We start from the raw sequence: 21,833 nt of genomic DNA, 5'->3' as shown, positions 1-21,833 counted from the left end.
CCTTGCTGAACATTTCCACATCCTCATTGACTGTGTTTGTGCCATTTGTTCGACTGAGAATACTCGGCTTCCCTGGGGTTCCCGTGTAGCCCTACCCTAGTGTTGGCCTAAGCTAATCGCACTTTCTCACCAGGACTGATGGACGCCGCTGGTCCTTGGCTTCTCTCCCCTCCTCTGGCTATGGGACAAACACTCCCAGCTCTACGGTCTCTGTAAGTGCCCAGTTTTCCTCTTGTCTACCCCAGAGCTCTTGCATGGGCAGCACTTTCTCCGGCTGTGCCCTGATAGGGAGGAGAGGATAAATTCTGCATGTCTGCCCCTCCAAGAAGGCTTCATATCAAATGATGAGCTGACGAACGCAAAAAGGACATACTCTTTGCTGCAGGCTTTTAAATTATGGTGCACAAATTGAGCAAGTCCCCAGATCACAAGGTGGGAGGAGACTGGGAGCTCTTGTTTTAATACTGTTTGGTGTTTGGGGGGAGGGGAGGGAACACAATCTGGTTTTATTGCTTTGGTTCCATGCCAGTGATATTAGTACTGAAAATGCCATTAAACGTTGATGGCCTGGGTCATTTTTTTCTTGTATGGCTTAGATGTAGAGTTCTGTTTTGTTTTGTTTTGCAGTTTTTCTCTTTCAAAGAAAAGAAACGGCAAACCTTAAATTTGTACCTTCTGGATAAAAACTTTCTTTTAAGGAGAGATTAAAAGAACTTAGCAATAGGTTAAGATCAATACAGAGACAAGATGAAGCCATGGAAATGGGATAGGGGAAGAAGAATACTGTTGCCGCAAACTACAACATTTCAACAAGAGCCCTAGCAATTACTGAAAGTGATTCAGTGGCTTGGATACTTGCCTTCTCCATTTAAATTAGTGATATTGTGGGATATTTGTCTCTACAGAGCTTTATTTTTTTTTACTTTACTTTTTTTTTATTGAAGTATCATTGATTTACGATATTGTGTTAATTTCTGCTGTACAGCAAAGTGATTCAGTTATACACATACACATATATACATTCTTTTTTATGTTCTTTTCCATTATGATATATTCCAGGAAACTGAATATAGTTCCCTGGGCTATACTGTAGGACCTTGTTGTTTATCCATTCTTTATATAATAGTTTGCATCTGCTAAAGACGCCCTATCTGTCCCTCCTCTCCCTCCCTCCCCTTCTACAGAGCTTCTACAGAGATTTAGAAGCTGGTGGCCATTTAGAAGGACCTAGGATATGGTGTAGGTCAATCAATAAGTACCCAGTGGAGCAGTCTGAAAGCTCTTGTACTAGCCAGGAACGTGGACCTGATGGTTTTAGAGCCGCTTCTGAGTCATTCTCATCTTCATTTTGTCAAAATCTTTGGTTTATTGCAAAGGGGTATCTATCTTTCCCCTCCCCCATAAACCCCAGCACTGTGCTAAGCATATAGATTCACACTTAATATCAGTGAATTGAAAAGAAACTGTGATTAAATGTATAAATTTTAATTGGTATCACCAGTGCCTTATAGTTTATGTTTCCAGAGTTCCAGATGCAATGTAACATGGGTTTTCTAGAGCAAAACACTGGCCTGTTAAAATCTGTTGGATTGTTTTTACCATATTCTTATAATATTTTATTGAGGAGCAATAATTTATTTTCCTATCCATTATTCCATTGTGTTGTGGTATGGGGGTTAATTGTCCATTTAGATCATTTCTGTGAAGCATCCTGACAACCTTGGATAGTTTCAGTGGCACTTCAGCCTCACATCCAGGAAAGGACATTCAAAACTCTTGAGTGGCTTCAGTGGATAGAATTGTCACTAAATAACGGTAAACAAAGTCAGCCTTGTTTTTTGTGTGTCAGTAAGCATCGTTGTTTATCATTAGCCCATGTTTTAGATCTTGAAAGCATTGGCTACCACAGTGTGAAAATGATTGCTGAAACTGATTGATCAGAAAGCAACCCTAGACTTGTGAGCATCTCGTCAGAAGCCAACCACCAGTAAACAGAGTACTTCTCCCATTCTCCTACATTCTCTCATCGAATCATCCCCATGCCCCAGATTTATGTCTTCTTTCTTGACTTCAAATCCTTTTTATTTTAACTATATCACCTTGCTTTGCCCTGCCGTCAAGTCTTATTGTAGTTTGGATATAGAAGTTTCTCTTTTGCAAGAAAAACAGGGGAGCATGCAGGATCTTTCTTCTTTCTGTCTCTAGCTAGTAAATCAATGTCATTTTTAAAAGTGAATCTAAAAAGTGAGGGTGAGCTACATAGACGTGGAGCCCATTTGGTACAAAGTACTTCAGAAATATTTTTATAAACACTTATTATGTGCTAAGTACTAGTCCACTGCTTACAATGCATTGGCTCATTTAATAGTAAATGAAAAATTTGAAAAAAAATGAAAAAAATATAAACTGTAGAATTTAATTGACTTGTTTAATTGTCTCATTTATTTGTAAAAACATACTTTATAATGTAGTTGCCTTTGTTTTCATCATTTTATGGCTCAAAGCTCTGAGGCACAGAGAATGAACTGAGGGGCTGTTTACTAACCCCTGTGTTGTAGCAATAAGAATACAGTAAGCTTCTCAACCCTGGCACTTGACTTTTTAAAAAAGGAATTCACAAGGTGTTGCTTAAACCAAACTTGATAATTAGTAAATCTGACCTGCCCATCTGTCATGATGTCATTGCTGTCCCTGACTTACGTATGTGCCTGAAGAAGAAGCTTTCTGAGACAACTTTTAGTCACACACATGTATTATATGTTTCTAACAGCTTCTACCCAGAGGTAAGGCAGCTTTTCTCTTAGGTGTTTATTTTATTGGAGAAGGTCAGGCAGTCAGTCAGTTCAGTCGCTCAGTTGTATCTGACTCTTTGCGACCCCATGAATCGCAGCACGCCAGGCCTCCCTGTCCATCACCAACTCCTGGAGTTCACTCAGACTCACGTCCATCCAGTCAGTGATGCCATCCAGCCATCTCATTGGAGAAGGTGGTATCATATAATTGTGGATCTCACATTCCTCTTTTCCCCTTCAAAATCAAATTGTAACTTTCAAAATGACAGTCATTTTGAAATGTATTTTTGAAAATACATTGCAAATAGATTTTTGAAATGTAGGTGCTCTAACAAGTTCAGTTATTTTTTCCTCCTTATTGGCTATTGATAAAAATGATAATTGAAAATTTGAAATACTGGTTCTCATTTTCTTCAGTTTCTCTATGTTCTTGCCCTTTAAATGTTAGGACAAAAAAATGTGCAAAGCTGCTCAGCAGTTGCATTTTTTTCTTTTCTAAGTCTAACCTGAATCACTTTTAGAGTCTCATTTTCTGGGTTAACTGGTTGTGATTAAGTTAATTAGAAATGATTTTGGTTATTTTTTAAGTAAAAATACAGAATATATATGGATAAAGTCACAAACACTTTGAAAATACAGCTTAAGTTTTACAGATGTTGTTAGCCAAGTTCCAAAATTGCTAATGCTGAAATGTAAATACCATGTCCTTTGGGTATTATAGAAACTGAAAAATTCCCAAGTGTTAAAATGCTTCATTCTGAAATTGAAAAGATTTGGTCATATGAAGTTAATCAGTCCTTCCTCAGGATATTTAGTATTGCTGCTTCTCTTAATTTCAAGTTTTGTAGTTAAAATTAATTTGAGAAACTTTTCCAAAGTAATATTCAGATTATAATTTTTAATTTTAAAATAAGTAATATGGAATTATAGCAGTCAGAAGACATCTCCCATATATTTCTCACAGAGAGATTATTTTCTGCTGGGGGAAAGAATAAAAATAAGAGTATAAATACTTATAAATATAAGGTCTGACTATAAAATAATATTACTTTGAGTAGAAAACTACACGTACATATGAATACTGTCCTTTGCAAAATGCTTATCTTGGGAAACTAGTTTATTTGAATGATATCATTACTCACAAGATTTTGGGGAAACTCTCCTAATTGCCTTGAGAACTAGAAACAGTTCTTTTTGTAAATCTTCACTCTTTGAAAGTGGATTTGATTTATGATGTAGTCAGAAGTTATATATGCAAACTAGTTGGGTGATGAGACTTATTGGCACCAAATTTAGAGAGCATGGTAGAAATATAAAGTCATGGGACTTAATTTATTGAGGAATTCCAAACTAATTCTTGAAACTCTAGTAGAAGTACCATTGCAAGGATGTATTGACCAGCAGAGGCATCTTTTCAGTAAGCTTGTGAGGTCCTAGGGACAGCGCCTGTAGCCTCTGTCACTGATTCTCCTCTGGGTCCCTGATCTTTGCTAGAACTAACTTCTGGACTGACCCTCTGCTGTCCATTAGTGACTCACTCTGGGGGCCCCTGTTTGATACCTTTTGAATTCCCAGGCTGTTTGGAGAGCCTCCAGTTGTTCCCTGTTCCATAAACTCATCCGGTGTCACTTGGATAGTGTCACCCTTTTCCCATTCACACCTCGTTTGTCCCAACTGAGAGGAGGGACGCTGTTTCCCCAGAGAGGCCCTTTGCCTCTCATTTCAGTAATACTTTTCCCACCTCATCATTCATTCTAACATACCCCCATCAGTAAGCCCTGGGCACGTTGCTATGGAGTTCAGTCACATGATTATGTATATGGTATAACCACAAAGTTTTCCGGTTGGAGTTAGCACCTGTAAACATTTCATTACATTTGCTACAGCTATTTTTAACATAAACGTTTATTTTGATTAACAAATAAAATATTAAAGTGGAAATAAAGCCCTTCCTGCACAGGCCTTTTCTCTTCCCTCCTCCTCAGAGGGAATCACTCCCTAAAGTCACTTGTGTCCTTCTCATGCAAGCACAGGTTCATAATGCCTTGTGGGAAACTAAGTCTGGTGTGGTTCTGGAATTAATTTTCACATTTTACAAAGTTAACATGATCCTCCCTGTACTGTACATAACAGCCCAGCAGCAACTGGGCCAGCAACTCAGAATCAAATGCATTAATATTTCTGTGGCAAAGCTGAATTAACATTCACATCAAGTGGATTAAATGCATATTTTAAATGACTTTCCATCAGTTCAATTGATGGTTTGCCACCAAAAAGTTATTACTGGGAATTTATGAATAGACATCTGGGTTTTTGAACCTTGGCTACAGAATTGTGTACATTGATTTACCTTTGAGACATATATACATATTCTTAATTCCGGTTTTCCATTTGCTAATTTCATCATCTTTGCTTTTATGGCTGCTGCTTCTCTCCTGCTGGCATTGATTTTTCTTACTCTTTCACTGATGTCTTGAGTTGACTTTGTGTGTTTTGTTTCTTTTTTCATAGTGACAGTATTTACGACTTTCCTTGTGTTTTATGACTAGAGCTTTGGTTTACCTCAGAAGTCTTTCTAGCCGTGTTCTCATTTTTATAGTTTATAAAATAATCTCATTACATTGTAAAAATTCCTCTTTGTCTTAGTATGTACTTAGAAAGTATTTTATAATTTCAAGGTATAAGGATATTTTAAAGCTTTAGTCTATTAATTTCTAATTACTACAGTGTAGTGCTGCGGTGTTTATGAAGTGTGCTCTTGATGTGGCAGGTTTTTTTTAATTAAAAAAATGGAATATTCAAATGAGTGGTATCTTTCAAAATATGCTTATTCTACCTGTGTTTCCATTACTCAAACATTTCTCATTTCTTTTGTTAGAATCACTTAAAGAGTCTACCTCTCAATAAAAACAAAAAAGCAATCACATTGTTTAATAGTTATATTTGTCAAATTGATTAAAAGCAGTGTTGTTTAGCCATTCACCTTTGCTATCTTACTTTTCTCTAAGTGCTGAGTGATTTTCAAAGAGCACATCTAGGTTCAAGGGATTAAAAAACTCAACACCACTGAAGCAGTTAAAAAAAAAATAGCGTTAAGTCAGAGAACACAGAAAAAATTTCCAATTCCCAGTTTTTAAAACAATGGCATTAGTGAGACAAATATTTTCTTTTCCCATCCCCTTTTTACCCAGGACTCATATTGATGATAATCGCGTCAAAGGACAGCATGCTTTGGAAAGACAGATCTCATTACCTTATTACTTTATTTGTGATTATACATCATAGAGTTCATTTATGATTATACATCATAGAATTAATTTTATGTTACTTAGCTGAATAGCAAGTGTTAGAAGTGAGGATGTCACACTCAGCTGAGAACTAATCTATCATTTATTGCACCCAAATTCTTACTCCAGTTGTCACTTTCTTGCTCTGGTTTTGACTGGGTCCCATCCATTTTCAGACCCTGGTTTTTCTTCAGAGAGTAAACTATTTTTGAGGAAATTGTAGACAAGCGAGATAAAATATGGTAGTCATCTGGACCTCTGGAGACCACATCAAGGTATACATACCGTCCATGGGTCGGCAGAGAGTCGGACACGACTGAGCGACTTCACGTTCCACCTTCATTGTCATTATGACATGGACAGGATGCAGTATAAAATGGTGATATAACAAGATTTAGTGCTGTGACCTCTATTCATGTAAAGCATTTCTCTTTGAGATAGTCATTAAACCTCACTTTGGTTTGTTGTAGTCATCCTGTTCCTCCCAGGAGAAGTTGCATCAGTTACCATATCAACCGACACCAGATGAATTACACTTCTTATCAAAACATTTTTGTACCACCGAAAGCATCACCACAGAGAACAGATGCAGAAACACACCCATGCGCCCCCGTTCCCGAAGTCTAAGGTATGTAGACCTGATTGAAATTTTTTATTAGTTGGATAACCTCTTTTCAACCATTTCAGGGAAAGACTTTTGGTCCTTTAATTCATATATGTGTTAATTGGTTTATGAATTACTATAAATGTAGTGTGATTATTTTTTGCATCTACACATGATATAGTAAATTGCCATTGAAAGGCCGCTTACTGTTTTTCTTTTAAATTCTTACAAGTTGCTAATTGCTGTGGTAACAGAAACCTAGTGGACTACAAGGACCACCGAGAAACTTCTAGTCACTGGAAATTTCAAGACCATCTAATTATGGTGCCACATCAATTAATATTTTACAAATAAACTTGGCTAAAAAGGAAGGGCAGCGTGTTCAGGTTCACATTTGGAATTCAGGCTCCTTTTTGTGAAAATCCACCCAGGCCTTGGATTTTTCCTTCTCATCACAAATCTTAATTTTTCTAGGATTATGAGCGAGCCGTTAGGAGTTTGTGTCCCTTGTATTTTGTTGATGCCAAATGTAGTCCATTTGACATTGAATAGGGCTGGTTTTATTTTGGCCTTGTCTCAGAAAATAATGGATGTCACTGTTCGGTTCCTCTGAGAGTGACTCTAACAGAGAGACGAAGCTATTTATTAAGGAGTGCTTGGGAATCACACCTGTTGCGGGGAAGGAGTGGGTAGCGGGATTGAGCAGAAGAGAAGTTGAGCTGCAGTGCAGGCCTGACAGCCACAACCAACTCCATAGTGAGTTCTGGGGATGACATGACCTATCAGAGCTGTCCCTCTGGACCAAATGACCCTTCGTTTCTATCTCCACTCAGTCCTGGGATGTAGTACCCTGGGAAGGACTTGGCCTTGGATGAGGGGTCTCTGCATGCATGCCAAGTTGCTTCAGTGGTGTCTGACTCTTTGCAACCCTGTGGACTATAGCCCACTAGGCTCCTCTGTCCATGGAACTCTGCAGGTCAGAATACTGGGGTGGGTAGCCATTCCCTTCTTCTGGGGACCTTCCTGACCCAGGGATAGAACCTGTGGCTGCTGCCTTGCAGGTGGATTCTTTACCGTGGAGCTACTGGGGAACCCTGAGGGGCTCTGCATCTGAGGCCATGTCCAAGGGGACTGACAGCTGAAGGCTTCTACAGCCCCAGCAGCTGGGACAACAGGTCCTTCTCTGTAGGGGGAGCAGGGTAGTCCATCTCTGGGTCCTCCAGAGTATGAGATCTCCATGGTGTATAGAACTGGCTACTTTGATAGGAAGGTTTATTATGAAACCTAGTTTCACAGGTGTTCGGTTGAACATCAGAGTTTGCTGAAAAGGTTTTTTTTTTCCCTTTGTACTTGCTTAGTGTTGTATAATAAACATAGCCACGTGGTGTAATCGTGTTAGATTATTTTGAGATATGGAATAAAATGTTATGAATTCATTTAGAGCCATTGTATTTTACCACATGGGTGCCACTTTTGGTATTATGAAAGGAGTTCACAGGATAGCTAGTGCAAGCAGCTATATCTTCTCAGGAATACATAAGGCCACACGGCAGTTGCCCAACTGTGTTGCTACTAGGAAGGAGCAGGAGCCTACTATTGAAATAAAAAGAAAACCTCAGAGTGTGTGCCTCTGTTTCATACTGCACACGGTTCCTGCCTCAGCATCCCAACCCCAGCTAGAAGATGGATTTTGGTGGTGACACCTGTGCTGTGGAAAGCTCTTCAATCTCTTCAGTGGTACGTGGCAGAGCACAGGTGTATGATAACAGTGTGAAATTAGACAGTGCAGCACACCCTGGATATTGCTGTTTGTACTCTTTTATATCCCAGTTCATTCATTGGTTTCTGGAGCCAAACAAGTACATGCTACATACAAAATGTAATTGCAGTTTAAGAATGTTTTATGGTCATGTATGGATGTGAGAGTTGGACTGTGAAGAAAGCTGAGTGCCAAAGAATTGATACTTTTGAACTGTGGTGTTGGAGAAGACTCTTGAGAGTCCCTTGGACTGCAAAGAAATCCAACCAGTCCATTCTGAAGGAAATCAGCCCAGGAATTTCTTTGGAGGGAATGATGCTAAAGCTGACACTCCAGTACTTTGGCCACCTTATGCGAACAGTTGACTCATTGGGAAAGACTCTGATGCTGGGAGGGATTGGGGGCAGGAGGAGAAGGGAACGACAGAGGATGAGATGCCTGGATGGCATCACTGACTCGATGGACGCGAGTCTGAGTGAACTCTGGGAGTTGGTGATGGACAGGGAGGCCTGGCGTGCTGTGATTCATGGGGTTGCAAAGAGTCGTACCCGACTGAGCGACTGAACTGAACTGATGAACTTTTATATTGTACCTGTAGTTAATTTTCAGCATTCTACTTCTGGAACTTTCTTTTTGAATGGTATTCAGGGTTTCCCTGTGTTTGTGAGAGTGTGTGTGTGTGCGAGCGCGCGCATGCCCGCTAATAACTGATTTTGTAGTTTATTACCTAATATACTTTTCTTACAAAGGCTGCATAGTACTTTTGTTGCAACCCATTGTTTATAAATAAAAAACATTTTCATTTCATGCTGTGGCAAGTTTAAAAGGGTAATTTGCTTTGCTTGCAGCCCTGGACGTTCTCCCGCCTGCTGTGACCATGAAATAATTATGATGAACCATGTCTACAAAGAAAGGTTCCCAAAGGTAATGAATTGAATTGAAGATGTCCAGCATCTAAACGACCAGGCGGCACAGGCTTAGCGTCTGTAAGGTGGTTTTGTTGAGGGAAGTAATGGTCTAGTCCAGTCATGACTCACATAAAATAGCACTGTAACCTTCTTTAGAAAGGTAAAATCACTAAGCATTTTTAAAAGCTGCTGAGAATTAGCCACACATTCTGTGGACTGAAATGGCTGTAAAGTAAATCCCCTTGGTTCACCTGCCCACGGTGACGAGTTGGAGGTGGGGTGGCTGGTGAGATGCTCTGTGGGCATCTGCTTTGAAAGGCCACTAGACTCTGGGGCTCCCCTGGGGCTCCTTCGGCCCTTTCTGGCCTGCTGCTGTTTGGTCCAGCAGAGACTGTTTGGCTTCCTCAGACGCCTGTAGATTGGTCTATGTCACAAAAGTCTTCTACTTTTTTCACCTAATTTTTCTTTTCTGTGGCTTCCAATCTCTTCAGCAATTATAGGTCTAACCCTCTTTATTCAGAAGGAGAGTCCAGTTGCAGTGTTCCCCATTAGACGGGCCAGTAGAATTTGGACTGAGCCAGAGAGCCTTTGGAGACGAGTTGATGCCAGTTGCCCCTCTGCAAAGAGCTGCTTTCCGCCAGTCCCCATCACCTAGTCTCCATGGCTTTTCCACCAGCGTGCTTCTACACATTTGGGACAAACAGTTGCTCCATTCTGTCCCCGTTCCTCCCTTTATCACCCTAGGCAAGAGAGCAAAAGGAAATCCTTGGCTTCATAAATCAGGAGTAGAGTACTTATTATTTGTAATGAACCCAACATTGATGTCATTGATTACGGTCGTTTAAGCCATTTATCACATGTTACTTGTTCACCAGGGAAACAGATCCTGACTTTACTAGTTAATACTGGTTAGGATTTTAGAAAGGAATAGAAGAGAATCTCCCAGGATATACAATAAATGCAAGCAAGGAATATTGATTAGGCAGTCAGGGATCCCAGAGAATGAAATAAAAACTGAGAAGGAAATTTTAGACTTATGTTGTCAAGGGAATCCCTTTGACCTTTTGCCCAAGATGTAGCTTTTTGAGGAAAGGATATTGATGGTATGAGATGCTTGTTCCTGGTACATTAAAATACAGCCAAGAGAGCAAACTGGTGGCCTGTCCTATGGAACTCTAACTTCAGTTCTGATTTTTGAATAGGTAAAAACAGAGCTGTAAGTATTTGATATTTTCAGCAAACTATCTGAAAGAGCCCAAGGTCTGAAATGACAGCACAGCAATTCACAGATACTGAGTTATTTGGAGAAGCTTACATGGACCATTTTACATTTGATAAGGCATAGAAAATAAGTAATTATCACCCTAGGAGATTCAGTTTCTCATATATACCTCTTTTTCCACTTGGTAAGGCTTATTCTTCTTTTTTTTTTTAAATAGACTTTATATTTTTAAGGCAGTTTTAGATTCATGGCAAAGTTGAACAGAAAGTACGGAGAGTTCCCCAGTGCTCCCTGACCCCATGCATACACAACCCTCTCTTATCAACAACCCCCTACACACACCCCTGGTCCCAGAGTGGTCCATTTGTTATCATTGACAAACCCATACTGACACGTTGTAATCAGCTGAAGTCCATAGTTTACATTAGGGTTCACTCCTGTATTGTATATTCTTTGGGTTTTGACACATGTATAATGACATTTATGTATGTAGCATTTTAAGTATCATACAGAAGTGAGGCTTCTTTTAAATTTAATTTCTAGAATTCTATTTGATAACTTATAGAGGTCTCCAAAAATACTAGATAAATGTGATGATCGTGCTGTTTACCTGTTTGTGTTTCCTTGTATTATGTCTGTGTGTGCATGTCTTCTATGAACAGGCTACAGCTCAGATGGAAGAGCGCCTAAAGGAAATCATCACCAGCTACTCTCCAGACCACGTTCTCCCCCTTGCAGATGGAGTGCTCAGCTTCACTCATCATCAGATTATTGAACTGGCTCGCGATTGTTTGGATAAATCCCACCAGGGTCTCATCACCTCACGATACTTCCTTGAATTACAGCACAAATTAGATAAGTTACTACAGGAGGTATGGACCTTATAAAGTTTTTTGATTTGTTTTGCTTTTACCCAGAAAAAAGACAAATTTTATGAGTGCATCTGCCTAACAAGTTTCAACCATGAGATGGAGTTCATGTTACAGAGAAGCAAAGAAGAAGAAAAAAATTGATTGCTACTTGCTATAAATTGATTCCGGTCAACATTTAGAGTAATAGAAAGTTAATGTAATAACCTTTACAGGAACCTTGGGACCCAGCAATCTATGGCTGTTGGAGAAGTGGATTGTGAAGGATTCTGAAGCAGTGATTTTTTTTCTCCCTCCTTAACCATAAAGTTATAAATTCCCTGAATGTATGTGCATTATTTGATGATGCTATCTAGTTCTAATATCTGGAAAAGCTAAATGGAAAATTGCTGGCTTCTTTCAGGCCATGTGTCCTGTTAATTAACCTGCATGTGGTATTGGGTAGTTAATGGCAACCCTACATTTTCATTGGTGTCAATATTTCTTCTGACAAAATATTCAATTTCTAAAATGACAGATAAACACAGGCCACTTCCAGGCCTAACACTTGCATGCCTAGCTCCTGATAACACCCAAGACAGGAAGGGAGTGTGCATGGTGGGATGGAATTAGTGCATAATATTGCTGTCCTGATTGAAATTGATCATCCCCAGCCTACAAGTAAAACCTGTTTAGCCTATATATTTGGATATATTGAATTTTTGTATCCCATCGGCATACATTATGCCCATGTAAATAAAACCGTAGGTGGTTTTCTCTAAGGATGATTATGTAAATAATTGCATGGAACTGAATGAAAATATTGGCATCCTGGTTTTCTAGGAATCCATCTGTCCTTGCTCATACTGAATTTAGTTGTGGCAAGATGAGACAGTCCTCTCTGACAAGCAGCCACTATTTTTCTTCCCTTTCCCATCTAAACCTCCCAACAGAGTTTTGTGCTCTGTCCCCATTTCTCACATTTCAACCTTTTGTAGCCCACAGAGGCAGTTTTTCTCAGACTATCTTTGTGTGAACACTGTATTCTGGGGTTTTATTGTCAGTTTCCAATGTGTCGTAGACCAATTCTACTATAAATTACGATAAAAATGTATTTACCTCTGTGAGATATTTTTTCCTTAATTTCTCAGTTCTGTATCAGGATATTATTGTAATTAGCACTGAAGTTCTGTGGTTCATTCCTTCATAGGCATTCTCTGTGAAGGCTTGAATCCATAGCCGAAGCTATTTGCATTGAAATACCCCGCTTAATTTTGTTTCTATATGATAGACTTGGAAAGCTGTTTCATGGCAATTAGAAAAAAAATCTTAGGGTTTCAAAAAACCATCTGAATGCACCATATAATAGATTAACTGTTGACTTTTGGAGAAATTTTTCTCTTGGGCAGAGGAGTATATATACGTGTAACATAAAGAGCATCATCAGGAGCTATAGTTATAGTGCCAGTTGGTTGTCTTTAAACACATTTTATTTTATAATCATTCCCCAGTGGTCATTTTCTCTGTTTTTTTCTTTTAAATGTTAACTGTTTTGTTTTTGCTTGTACATAGTTTCTCTACCTACATTTTGGAACGTTGCCTTTGATTTAATTATTCACCTAGCATTTGACATAAGCAGCATACAGCTTCTCCAGTTATATCTGGAGAATCAAGGTGCCTCATCAACCCTCCACTCTGCTTGTATCATGTACTTGATGTGTCATAAACCTTTAATGTCGCCTTCATTCATGGCTCACATTAAGAGCCCTAATGTTTGGTTTCTAACGCAGAGAATAAATCAACGTTTTGCAATTAAAATGTAGCTAATGGAGCCATTTTGTAGATCTAGACGTTTAGTAGTGTCCGTTTATGCAGAGATGAAGTCTGCTTATCAATCTTTTAGAAGTATTTTCTAAGTCACTTAGTTCTTGAATATTTTCAGTTATCTAATTAGCATGCTTTGCTGATTTTCTTTCCCATTTAATGGAGCAACTCTCTCATCATTCTTTTCATTGCTTCCTCATAGGCTCACAATCGTTCAGATAGTGGAGAGCTGGCATTTATTAAACAACTAGTTCGAAAGATCCTGATTGTTATTGCCCGCCCTGCTCGCTTATTAGAGTGCCTGGTGAGTTGTCCCTCGAGGTGACTTTGTTATTTATTGTTAACTGTGGGAAAGCAGGGACCACCCAGAAGCTCCAGTTGCATTTGGCTTCAGAGACAGAGCTAAATGGAAAGAGTCAAGAAAGAGAAAGTGAAGTCGCTCAGTCATATCTGACTCTTTGAGACCCCATGGGCTGTAGCCTGCCAGGCTCCTCCTTCCATGGATTTTCCAGGCAAAAATACTAGAATGGGTTGCCACTTCCTTCTCCAGGGGATCTTCCACACCCAGGGGATCTTCCACACCCAGGGATCAAACCCACGTCTCCCACATTGCAGGCATACTATTTACAGTCTAAGCCCACCAGAAAAGCCCAAGAAAGGGTCAAGAGGAACAGCAACTCATGAATGTTGATGACAGCATCTGTGCTTTCTTTCTCTGGTTTTCGGTAAAATTCTAGGACTTGTGTTGCATTAAGAGATGGTCGTTATCACATTCTGCTCAAACCTAAAAACCTGATCATGAAATAATGCACTTGACTTTATCTCAGCATAATTTCTGTGTTCGGGCTCATTCAAGACATTCACTGTGCCTCACTTTTCTGGAGATGCCAAGATGCAGAGAAAGGGAAATCAGAGCTAGGAGAAATGGTAACCTGTGGTTGTAACTCTTACTTTTGAAGTGTTGCATGTTTGAAATAAGAGCTTAGCAGCAGCGCATTTGGAGAATACAATAGGGCCTTATCCAGACCTCAAGGAATCAGACTTTCCACAATTAGTTTGTTTTATCAATTATACTTTCTTTATTCAGTGACTATTTTCCTGTTTGAAAATCTTTATGTTATTTTATTGAAATGTCAGTCAACACTATGAACAAAGATGAGGGTTCAAATAAAAGAACAGTTTCATGGGGCTTCAAGTAGTATCAAAACTCACTTTTAAGTTCGTAAGCCATTAGAGTATTGATATTTATAACACTGCGTACAATACAGCTTTTCAGAATTGTACATGTACACATATATACATACTGGGTGATATTATTTTGGTTTTATTCTTATTATAATTAAGATTTGTGGTTTTTTTAATACCAGCGAAATGTTTACAGCCTCATAAACTTATACCAGCGCATAATAGTGAGATGTGGTACAGGGTAAGTCTGGAGGAGAAAGGTAGGCGTATGGTGGAGGAAGTCTTTCCATCAATGCGGGGACTCTTAGACTCTAGACGCAAAAGCACCACTCAGCATTTGAGTGTCTCTGGAAGAATAAAGGGAAAGCAAAATACTCCGGATGCCTCTGGGGAGGAGAGCCATGTGACTGCCAGATACCGGCAGAAGGAAAACTGGTTTTCTCCCTGCTTTTTGTGTTGTACCTTTTGAATTATGCACCACAGGCTTGTACTTCCTGCAGTTGTTCAGTTTGGGGGGAAATACCATTTAGCATTGAAATTTGCTTCTCTGGACAGCAGCAGACATGCAGAGAGAGATGTTGCCTTCAAAGAGGAAATGACTTTTTTACAGTAATCAATCTTAATCAGGAGAGAAGCAGTAAAGGTCCACGTGGCCTATCAAAGATAGAAACAAGTGAGCTACTTTTTGAGCTGTTTAAAGCTCACATGAAACTGGAGTTTGAGAATTTTAGGGAATATTTCTCCCAGCCATTCATCTTAGGCCTGTCGTTCCAATCTTGCCTTGCCTCTGGTTCTAGGTTTCTGTAAAGGGTGCTGAGTGTGGACGTTGGTTTGGCTTTCCTCCATTTGCAGTGTGCTTTTTCATTTAGAAGCAACAGCCAGCCAAACGTAAAGTACTTAAGAGAATGTTACCAAATTTTTACAAAGAGGTAACTGGAAATACAAGTTTTGTAATTTTCTTTCTTAATGTTCATATCATGTGAATATTAATACCATAATTTTCGAGTTCAATGATAGAAGTGGTAATTTTTCTTTCTAATATTTTAATTTCTAATATTTTTGGACACCTCTACACTAAAGGAGTTTCCTTCAAAACTTTTCAGAAAAATGCATTCTCATATTGCTTCTTCTTAGGTTCTTTGTACAGAGAGAGAAACTGAATCTCTTTGGAAGAGATTCATGGATTTTTAAAGCTTTTCTAAAATGGCACAATAAAAAATTCAGACCTGTTCATTTTCAGTAGGAAAGATAGCTTAAGTGAAGCCTGGTACCTTCAAAGTCACTTTATAAGGAAATTGGAAATGGAAATTATCTTTAGGTTACCAAGTATTTAAATGTCTTACAATATGATTAGTCTTTGAATATAACCTGAAAATTATATGCTTTTTTAAATGAAGTAATCATTTTGCCTTCTTTCAGTATAAATAACTTATAACCATATGTATCCAGCAATTTCACCGTGAATGGGGTTTATGTAATAAACCATTAGACAATTTTGGCTCAAAGAAGTATACATCTGTGTTTGTCTTCTGTTAGGAATTTGATCCTGAAGAATTTTACTACCTATTGGAAGCAGCAGAAGGCCATGCCAAAGAAGGACAGGGTATTAAAACTGACATTCCCAGGTACATCATTAGCCAGCTTGGCCTCAATAAAGATCCTCTGGAAGGTGAGTAGTACCTGGTTGGGTTGACCTTTTACCTGCATATGCATAATGCCCTCATTGAAGAACTTAGTGGCAAATCTTTCCTTTCTCATGTTTTGACTCTATCTGGTGAAAAGGCCAAATCTGGGGGCCAATTGTGATCCAAAAGAAAGAGCTCTAAATCGAATTTTGTGTTTACCTAAAGTGGGGAAGAGACCTTGAAACCCTGAAGGCTTCTCAGCCTGAAACTTATTTCCAGGAAGAGTTAGATTTCCATCTTCTCTGGGTGTTTTTTCTCCTGCAAAGCACTACTTGATTCTTCTCAGGGGTGCACATTTTTTAAATGTTGGTAAAGAAATTAATTACATTTAATTTAAAAGTGACATTTCAATGTAACTGAGGAGTAAGATAACTAATCACTGGTGATTAACTTTAAGTAAGGTGCAGTGTTCATAAATCTATTTTTACTTACCTGTCTCAGAAAGGTATGAAAAATAGTAATATGTATATATTATTATATATATACTGGGGAGCCAGTTGGAGAGAGGAGGGTTTCTAGAACTTAAGCAAGGATTTCTGCTTGATTAAAAAAAAGAAAGTCTAGTGCTATTAAATGCAGAGAAGGGGAGGCACCCTGTTAGTGGGTTGTGTTTTATTTTTTTCCAAATCTGATACTGGCAAACCACCCCTGTCACCACCTTTTCCTGTTCATTATTGTTTGGGATTGTCATTTAAAACACTTAGGTTATATACTGCCTGAAAAGACTCAAAAACAATCATAGACTCCTTTATTCAAAATTGTCTTCCTGGTTCATTAAATTGATTTTGCAAACAGTGTTTATCTGGCTAAATTGTTTGTGATGATGCTAACTGTTGGCACAGATATGTTCCCATCTACAGCCTGGGAACCTGCTGCTCTCTGCCTGCTCTCCTATTTCCCCCGCTTTGTCTGCTCGTATGGCCATCGAATCTTTGCTTCCAGTGAAATGATGCATGCATTACGGGGAGATAATGCCAGATAAATTTATACTGTACTGAAAGCAATACCACAACAGATTCATCACTTATCGGAGACTGGTGGCTGCTTTTCTGAAAAGTTCCCTGGGGAGAGATTTTTCCCCAGGGCTTTTAAATTACCATCTTTACCTTTTTGAATCATGAGTCTTCAGAAATGGTTTAAATCAATGAAATAAAAAGGGCAGATGTTTAATGGTATTTAGATGAGTTTTAAAAATCTCTTCAGGCATTACAAAATGATGCCTTAGCTTCCTGCTTCAAAAGCTGACTCTTGGTTCCATTCCATTACTACCCACTGCTTACAAATAATATGTATTTCCCAGATAATAGTTATTTAGCAGCAACTCTATTTAAAACAGAACCATCTTTTAATTTGTTTTTTTATGAAAATAATTGGAGTGGGGGAGGCTGTCAGAGTGCATTATAGTGAGTCTTCACGCTGGTAGAGTTAAGATTGTGTCAGCCCTTGAATTGTAGACCGAGTGAGCTCTTCACAGTTTTCTTACCCGGCAGGAAATATCGCTATAGACTGAACCTTTGGTAGGGGAATAATCTGAGGCCCATTTATATACCTTTATAGTCTTAAAAAATGTTTAACACTGATTTTTGACAAGTTTCATGTTTAGTTATACAAATTTATCACTAGTTGTGTTTTTAACTTTTTAATTTTCTGGATTCAGATCCAAGGATAATTTTTAATCTATTTGCCATAATCACTTGAAACATGATTATTGCAAACTCTGATCTACGTATGTTTGCCTTCTTGTCATCCGGGACTCTGGCAGACCTAAAGCTTGGCTTTTGAGGGTTAGGAGTGAGGGTCTGTATGGGACTGCCCGGAGTGTCGGCACTGTAGGTGTATCACCCTGATCACGCTGTGATGAGTGTCCTCGTGCCTCAGTGCTTTCCCGAAAAACTGAATAATGGCACCTCTTCATACAGTTGTTTAGGATTATATGAGTTCACCTCTGCACCCAAGATGTATAATAATGCTTAATAAGTGGTAGCTGCTGTTGCTGTTTTGGGGCTTCCCTGGTGATTCAGATGGTAAAGAATCTGCCTGCAGTGCAGGAGACCCAGTTTCAGTCCCTGGGTTGGGAAGATCCCCTGGAGAAGGGAATGGCTACTCACTCCAGTATTCTTGCCTGGAGAATTCCATGGATAGAGGAGCCTGGTGGCGTACAGTCCATAGGATTTCAGACAGTCAAACATGACACACAAATGTATACTTTGAGCCCCTCCAACTGAATACATTATAATTTAACTCCCAGTCCACAAATTCACAGTGCTAGCCACATAGGATGTTGACTCATTTGAATGACACAAAGAAAGCACACAGTTTTTACTGAGCTCACTTTTAATTCCTGGATTTCCCCTATAAGTAACCTGGTATAGTGTCAATCTCCAGTTATTTCAATTTCTGGAGTTACTTTTTCTTTAAAGGCAACACTCTAGTGTTGCTTTGCTTCATATCTTTGATGTGTAATCTCTCCCAAGAAAAGGATGATTATAAGAATGTGAATACATGAAATTCTGAGAGCATAAGAAATAACATTAGATACACACAAAAATATGTAACTAAATATTATAACTTTTATTACACTTGCTTTTTTTAAAATTAGAAAATTCAAATTATTTGTGGTCCTGCCACTTAGAGATAACCCCCTATCAAAGTTTTGGAGAAAATTATTTCATGTTTTTTTTTTTAATAAAGCATGTTTCATTTTTTTCTTCTTAAATATAAAAATCAAAACAAACCATTAAATGAGTTAGGTTGTCTCATTTACTTATATAAACTCAGGGATGCATTCCAGTATTGGTTGAGCAATTAAATGCTTTGTCTCTTAACTAGACCACTAGGGTGGAATTTAGACTGGTGTCAAGCATGTGGCATCCAGCCCAGAACTGACTACTTTACATGGTATAATTAATAGTAATAAATAACAGTCAACATTCAGTAAGCACTTAATTTTTGTTAGTTAACATGCTAAGAGCTTTACATGCATGTCACTTGTCATACTCATAAAAAACTGAGATAAACAGTATTGTTTCCATCCTACAGAGAAAGAGCCCAAGGTTAAAAACTCACTAGGAAGTGCTCTTAGTGGTGGTAGCTCAAGTCATTTCAACTCCAAACTCGTCTTAACAATTACTGTTGCTTCCTTTCTGACAAATTGCAAATTCTTCTGTACTAGGAATGCTTGCTCTCGGTGCATGTGAAGGAATGGAGCAAAGGGTGGCTCATCACAACTTGAGACTCAGTCTCTGAGTTGTAGTCAGTACATCTCTGATGCCCATCAGAGCCTAGGAAACTTGCCTCTCTTGAGTATCTGTTTATAGGCATAGTCATTGAACCCTCCAAACCCCTCCCACTCTGTGGTGATTGTGTCAACCTGCTAGTGAATCCTGCCAGCATGAGCAGAGGCCCACTTCTGAGTAGGACTATGTCTAAGTGTTCATAAGGAATGCGGTTCTTGGGAAAAGGGCATGTAATGAACAGTTTCAAAACATCAGTTGTTAGTTCTTGCCATTTTGGATTTAAGGTTTCCCCATGTGTCTCTTGGAGTATAGAGTAAAGTTTTCCTTTTTTAATATTGAAGAAAATATTTTTTCTTTGGTTTTATTAATAGCATAGTTCAGTTCAGTTCAGTGGCTCAGTCGTGTCCGACTCTTTGCGACCCCCCGAATCACAGCACGCCAGGCCTCCCTGTCCATCACCAACTCCCGGAGTTCACTCGGACTCACGTCCATCGAGTCGGTGATGCCATCCAGCCATCTCCTCCTCGGTCGTCCCCTTCTCCTCCTGCCCCCAGTCCCTCCCAGCATCAGGGTCTTTCTCTTGTCCAATTGCAATAGTCCTGTTTCTCTTAAATCTTGCCTTTTTTTTTTTTTTTTTTTTCAATTTAGAAATGGCTCAACTGGGAAACTATGATAGCGGGACAGCAGAAACACCAGAAACAGATGAATCCGTGAGTGTAAGTCTCTTTCTTGATGAGGCATGGTGTTGGTTTTTCTGTTTATGAGCATCTGGAGATTTTGGCTGTGTTAATTACTTTATTTGTTCAACACATATTTATTGTGCTTCTATAGGCAAGGCACTAGGTATACAACTTTAGCTCCTCTCTTCAAAGAGAAACAAGTTAATACAAGGAAATCACGCACGAAAAGATCAAAATGAGAAACTTGAAGGAGATCGATGAAGAAAAAGGGCCACGTGTTCCTGGAACATAACATAAAGAGATTTACCTTCATCTTGCCAGTCCAGAAAGATCTCCTAAAGAAGGGATGCTTGACATGTGAGGAGTTACTAGGATGCGAAGGGGCAGAGGGAACATTCCAGGCCAAGGAAACATCAGGAGACACATGATAGGAGAGGGCTTCTGAGGGCTTTAGAGTGGCGGTGACCGAGTAGCCTTCAGCTTCACGTTAAAACTCTCCAGCTCTGCTTAAAACTGGACACAGACCTCCTTGCAGTTCATCTGTGTCAAATCATTTCTTTCGAGGAATAGTGGGAAGCTGTGGTGCTGTGGAGGAAAGGTGTGTGGGGGGGGGTGGGGTGGGGACGAGTAGAAAGCAGATGACCCTAGTAGTTACAGCGGGAAGAAAGTCACACTGATCACAGTGCAGGAAATAGATGGGGTGAAGGGAGCAGGCAGGGGGAACCCTGGGGAAGCCATGTAAAAGGCTGCAGCAGTGGCACCGGTGAGAGGTCCTCGTGCTGATGCCATCTTTCCTATTTGTGAACAGCAGAAGAGGAACCAGGATGGGCCACCCTCAAGTGTCAGGGGTGGTTAGGAGAGAGGGGCAGCTGTGTAGCCTGGGGGATGGAAAGCCCAGACTCTGGAATCAGGTTGCTAGATTTCAAGCCTGCCTTCACTTCTCACTAGCTGTGGGAATCTCTCTATACCTCAGTTTCCTCATCTGTAAAATATATATGAAAAATTAACTGAGGTAGTCTGTGTGAAATGGTTAGGACAGCATCATGTTATGAATGCTAAATAAAGGCACCTTTTTAATTAGTTTCATTATAACTGCCAGAATTTTGAATGCACTAAAGCTGAAGTTCCTTTGAGCCATCTAGCAGGCAGTTGTGTGTAAGGTGCGGGATCTTCCAGCCCTCAAAGGGAGAGTTTCTGGAGGATGGTCTAGGTGGCTAGGGAGTCATTCACGGGAGTAGGCTCCAGTACTCTTGCCTGGAAACTCCCATGGAAGGAGGAGCCTGGTGGGCTGCAGTCCATGGGGTCACTGCGAGTCGGACACAACTGAGCGACTTCACTTTCATGCACTGGAGAAGGAAAGGGCAACCCATTCCAGTGTTCTTGCCAGGAGAATCCCAGGGACGGCGGAGCCTGTTGGGCTGCCGTCTGTGGGGTCGCAGAGAGTCCAACACGACTGAAGCGACTTAGCAGCAGCAGCACGGGAGTAGGTGAGGAAGAATTAATGAGACAAGAGATTGGTTCAGGGTCTTTGCAGCCCGAGCTGTGGAGAGCAGTCAGAGTGGGGTGGCTGAACAAGTAAGTGGTCCCAGCCTTGGATTATGTTTCCTGAGGTAGAGTGCTGGCAGGGATGAGTAGACCCAGGTCCTGTGGCCAGAGGCCAGGGAGAAGTAGAGAAGGGAGCTGTTTGAGATGAGGAGGCCAGGTAGGCCCGGACCAGGTTGTTTGGTGAGCTCTCTGTGTAGATGCTGAAGTCATCCTGGATGGTGAGAGAACCCCGGGTTGAGGAAGGTGGGGAGGTCAGTC

General features: G+C 39.8%; 1 protein-coding gene across 3 annotated transcripts in view; it reads left to right on the top strand.

Annotated features, from left to right (window-relative positions):
• The window catches only part of MAST4 (microtubule associated serine/threonine kinase family member 4), a 611,596-nt gene that overhangs the window by 539,359 nt on the left and 50,404 nt on the right, over window positions 1-21,833 (top strand). For all 3 annotated transcript variants that reach the window (XM_068990601.1, XM_068990599.1, XM_068990600.1), the window contains 7 exons: window positions 134-212; window positions 6,550-6,707; window positions 9,291-9,366; window positions 11,235-11,444; window positions 13,447-13,548; window positions 15,966-16,098; window positions 19,999-20,066. In XM_068990601.1, coding sequence (XP_068846702.1) covers window positions 134-212; window positions 6,550-6,707; window positions 9,291-9,366; window positions 11,235-11,444; window positions 13,447-13,548; window positions 15,966-16,098; window positions 19,999-20,066 — 826 coding nt within the window. The remainder of the gene's footprint in view (window positions 1-133; window positions 213-6,549; window positions 6,708-9,290; window positions 9,367-11,234; window positions 11,445-13,446; window positions 13,549-15,965; window positions 16,099-19,998; window positions 20,067-21,833) is intronic.

This window comes from Capricornis sumatraensis, chromosome 18 (genome assembly GCF_032405125.1).
Source record: "Capricornis sumatraensis isolate serow.1 chromosome 18, serow.2, whole genome shotgun sequence".
NCBI lineage: Eukaryota > Metazoa > Chordata > Mammalia > Artiodactyla > Bovidae > Capricornis > Capricornis sumatraensis.
This window is presented reverse-complemented; position numbering and strand designations above follow the sequence as displayed.